This window comes from Rhagoletis zephyria, unplaced genomic scaffold, assembly GCF_001687245.7.
Source record: "Rhagoletis zephyria isolate East Lansing unplaced genomic scaffold, Rhagoletis_zephyria_1.1 Rzeph_scaffold_27771, whole genome shotgun sequence".
Classification (NCBI taxonomy): domain Eukaryota; kingdom Metazoa; phylum Arthropoda; class Insecta; order Diptera; family Tephritidae; genus Rhagoletis; species Rhagoletis zephyria.
Genome location: NW_016184828.1, coordinates 1 through 5,090, shown reverse-complemented (window position 1 = coordinate 5,090; position 5,090 = coordinate 1). Strand labels below are relative to the sequence as shown.

General features: G+C 36.7%; 1 protein-coding gene across 1 annotated transcript; it reads left to right on the top strand.

The window, feature by feature from the left end:
- Nucleotides 1–235: 235 nt before the first annotated feature.
- LOC108382609 (uncharacterized) lies at nt 236–3,172 on the top strand (the record flags this gene model as incomplete). Its single annotated transcript, XM_017638981.1, has 4 exons — nt 236–535; nt 794–940; nt 1,284–1,437; nt 3,016–3,172. Coding segments are annotated over 4 exons (758 nt in total), but the record flags the coding sequence as incomplete, so codon positions are not given.
- Between the last annotated feature and the right edge of the window lie 1,918 nt (nt 3,173–5,090).

The window sequence follows — 5,090 nt, the reverse complement described above, 5'->3', positions numbered from 1 at the left end:
TTTTTTTTTTTTTTAACAAGAGCACTGTATGTAAATATGTATAGATCGTATATCTTTTATTTGTGTGACACCGTAGATGACGATTCCATTGCAACTTAAGTTGTAGAGAAATAACAGTGCCTTTTTGGTTTTTTTAAATTTAGTTTTTCAAAAAGCAGTACAACATTTTAAACGAAATAAATGAAAATCAAAAAATCTACATAAATATTTGTTACCGCCGAACATTTTTCTCTAGCCCAACAACGAGCAGGCGACCGAGTTGGTAGCTGAAAATGAAAATACAATTGAATATGAATCGGAGCCTGAAAAAGCATTAGATTCTGACGCTGAAAACGACGTGTATGTGGTTACAGGTCCGCAAACAGCTGATAAACTTGATGAGAATTACAACGAAGATAAATACGACAATGTTGATGGTAGTTCGCCTACCTCATCGCTGGCTATTGAAGGCTTTGTGGCTGGCGCATCGGAGGATAATAGAGTTCAGTCGCAATCTGCTGCTTATGTACATGAAGTATTAACGCTAAGCATACAAGTTAATTTCTAAATATTGTCAGTTTCAAGTGATTAATGTTTTTGAGTTATTTATGTATACGAATAGAATGCTATTTCGTTAGAATATTCGTAGTTGGTGCCTTTTGATAATTTTGCTTATTTAAGTTTCATTAAGTAGTCGTCTATTTTTATTTAATTGCTGTATGTGTGTTTTTATGTACATTTTGTTGTTGGTGGAAATTCTTGTCGTAGCTGTGTGCTCATTTATTGATTAATTCTAATCCCACGAAAACTCAAGGAGTCCGACATAACGAAAGTTATTAATTCTGGCGATATGGAGCAGTTAGCGCAAATTGTTCTCAATGGTGATGGTAATAAATTGGTGAATATGCAATCACAAAATCCGGATATACAGGCATTTCTCAGTAATGTGCCCAGCTATATGGTGAGTACTTAGGCATAAGAGAACATTAGGAATTGAAAAAGTAAGAAATAAAATAAAATAAATAAATTTTAGGAAAAACCTAAAGCTGGGATCACACGATTTGTACATTGTGACAGTTACAGAGTGATGTTGTCTAGAAACTCTTTTATTGAGCTAAACTCAAATTTTTAAAACAGCATTCCTCTGTGACTGGCCAAAATGTACAAATCGTGTGATCCCCACCTAAGAGCATAGTCTAATAATGAGTCTCAAAGCCGAGCCGAATAAGCCGCCATGAAATGAAAATTTCGAAACATATTTGCTTTGTCAGCTTCTCTGGAGCTTTATTTGCATTATATTTCAGAGTAAAATACGTCGAGTTCACGAGGCGGCACGCGAAGGTAGCTTACTTGCTCTGCAACAGGCTTTAGATAGACGAAAGTTTGCGATAGCCAAAGATGAGATTTCACCCAACGGTGCCACACCTCTGCATGTAGCTGTGCTTTTTGGAAACACAGGTAATCGATATAGTAATTCTGTATTAAAATAGGTACAAAGCTGTTTATAACTCCTTGAGTTAAAAAAAACCCTTGAGCTTTCTGAAATTGTATAGATAAAGTAATGGGTGATATAGAAACCAGCACTGATTACTGAAGAATAAAATGCAAGACTGACTGCAGAAGAGGGGAGTATATAAATCTACAGAGACTATTCAAAAATGGATGAAGGAATCGGAGCCGGTGCCTATTCGAAAGACCTGCAGATCAACCGGTCCTTTCATCTACCGAACGACAGCAGTATCTTCCAAGCGGAGATCTACGCTATAGAGACGGCGGCTAGTCTTTTACTTAGTAGTAGAATTCCAGAAGACAAAGCCAATATTTTTGTCGACAGTCAGGCAGCACTGAAGGCAATAGGATCTAAAATAGTGAAGTCGGGAATTGTATTGAAATGTCGCATCACGCTGGCGCCACTGAGCCGTATCAACGTCACTCTTTGCTGGGCGAAAGGAGTCGGCTGATGAGGTAGCCAGATGCGGTTCAGAGATGCCAATAGAAGAAGCGCATAGCTCCGTACTACCACCATTTTAGTGATCACGTTAGGAAAAGTGATGATGGAGGCGACTAACAAAACGAGAACAAATGAGAAAACTGTGAGATCACAAGATTATTATTATGGCCGCGGCTTAGTAGGAGAGAGACGAGTGAGATACTGAAACTCAATAGCTCTACAGTAAAAGTTCTTACTGGCATCATCGAAGGTGTCGAATACCAACAAGCACTCTCTGAGAAGCTGCAGTGATGAACATAAGCATGAGTCAAAGACGAAGCGCCGCAAGCACTTGTGTTCACGCTTCTTCAACTGTATGGCCGACATAGCAAAGGTGGAAGTGTTGGATCTTCTCGGCTTTATTAGGGATAGTATATTAATTAGTTCAGTAGAATAATGTCTTGAAGCTACTCTCTCGATTATGGGTACCTGTCTCATCCTGACACCCGCTTAAAGGGGTAACTCATAATTGATAATTCTGTCTCTGAGCGAAAGTATGTAAAAGTCTACACACACCCCCTCCTAACCTCACCTAATGGGTGAAAAGTAGGTCTTAGCTTAGATACAATCATTGCATACTTAATGTTGCCCTACTTAATTCTGAATGAAAATGGTATACTCAGAACAATTTTTAATGTTTTTTTTTTGTTGATACCGACCGCTTACCTCGAAATGTAACCAATTAGTTCGTCCAATGAAGTATTGGGGTTTTCATATTTTTCACATTGAAAACTTCTAAGTACATATGGATACGACTTTTAAGTGCTTTTCGTAACTAAAAAAATTCATAATAAATTATTAAAACGATGACTTCAAAGTTTCGTGTTTACTTTAAATACACCGAAGGCCAACCAACCAAAAATGTGGAAATATCTGCTTTTGAGGCTAATTATAAATTTTTACTTATATTGATTTTCTATAGATTGTATCAACCACATACATACATTTTGCATACATTTACAAAAATTAATAGGCAGCAACAAAAGACACACGCAATCATATGTATTAGTATTCATCTCAAATTTTTTCTTTATTTTTCCCAACAGATATTGTTCGATATTTGGCAGCACGTTTTCCAGAAACCACTACAATCGCCGACACCGATGGACGAACAGCGCTACACTATGCCGCTGTTATAAATGATAATGGTCACTTCTATAACGTCTCACGCAGCTGGGTGCCAATAGCAAAGCAGCGGATAAGGTAGGTTTTGCCGCAATATATACTCTATTTAATCCTATGAGGATAATAACTACGTATATAATCATGGAAAATGATAGATTCAAAGTAAATGGGTGTCCTATGAATTTTGTTGAATAGTAAGAGCAATCAACAACATTTAAAAAGGTTCAGACTATACAAAATTATGATAATTTGAAATTGTTAATTTCAAAAGCTCGTACATAAATATGTACACTAGGGTAGTCCAAAATTACATGGAAAAAGCAACTTTTTCGAATTTTTCTGCTAACACTCTCAGAACTGAAGAATATCAAAAAAGGGAAACCCTTCTTCTTCTTCTTATTTGGCGCTGTAACCGCCTAAGCGATTTTGGCCGAGTTCAACAAAGCACACCAGTCGTTTTTCTTCTGTGCCAACTGACGCCAATTGGAAATGCCAAGTGAGAGCCGTATTGTTTTAATTTTGGGGGCTTTGAAGTTTTCCATAGATTTTTTATAAGGAAAATAAATTTTTACATAGAATTGGCATCAAGTCGTTAAAAATAAATATTTTCTGATCAAATAGAATATTAACCCGATATAGATCCTTGCAAGCGTGAGGTCTTAGTTACCCATACACCTAGTATACTCACTCGCACCTTTTAATAGTCATCATTTAAAATATATTTGCCAACAAATGTTTGTCGAGTGCAGCGTTTGAGGAACTGGATGTATTTATTTAAAAAATAATACTTCTTTTGGGCTGTAACAATTTAAAAATGTTAATCTCTAATCTGAAAACATACTTATATAAAATCCAAATTATGTACATATCGATGGCTGAGTGGAAGATTGACCTATCTCGGCAGCCTGCTGGAAAATGGCCTATATCGGAAAATTTTCAAGAACGCCCTACTTCAGAATTTGAACTCTCAGAATTTGGTTGAAGAACGCTCTATCTCAGAATTCTATTCTATTCAAAAACGCCCTATCTCAAACGGAAATACATTGAAAATGTTCTGAGATAGGTCTTTTTTGAATCGGCAGCTGAGATAATGCATTTCTCAACCGAATTCTGAGATAGCGCAGTTGAGTTTCTGCTTGGATACAAAAATTTAAAACCAAAGGGTTAATTTTTCTCAAATGGAGGAAAAATAAAACGCCGCAACGCCGATCCCTGGTATTTGAGAATATTAAGTAATATTACATTGTCCATTGTAATTTTTCAATCCTTGAAATAAACCGAATAAGAAAGAAAGAAAACATTAAACTGTACTTAAAGCATTTTGCATGCTTCGTAGTCTATATTTGTAGCATTTTCGCCGAAAATCTTTAATAAATAAAATATTTGCACTACAACCGTGTCCGCGGTTTTTAGTAGCTTCCTAAAAATCATTTATAAACAATTTTGGCTTTTAAATAAACAAAAAAATTATTTCCAAGGCCTTCAAAACACTTCCTTTAAAAATCACTATCTCCTAGCCGGTAGTCTACAAATGTAGATACCATATAACAGCGTGCGACAGTTTACTCATACAAAAATTAATACACTCACGAAACTCGGGGCCAAATATAGCCAGACTGCGTTTTTAGATTTTCTTTCTGAGTAGGACACTGCGTATGAGTAACATTCAGCAGTGGAGGTTAGCTAATAGAAATTTTGCAAAAAAAATAAAATTGAATCAGCCGTTCGCCATGGCTGATTGGTTAATGATGCGCACTACCACCTCTTAGCACCTGGGTACGATCCCTGGTCTGAGCGACATTTAAATTAAAAAAAGTTTTTTCTAACAGCGGCCGCCCCTTGGTAGGCAACGGCACACCGCGGAGCTTCTCACGAAGCCATTCGAAAGCGGCGTAAAATTGTAGGTCGCTCCATCAGAATGCATAACGAGGATTGAATGAGAAGCTCGGCCAAACATTGAGCAAAAGTGTAGGCGACAAAATATTATTAAAAAAAA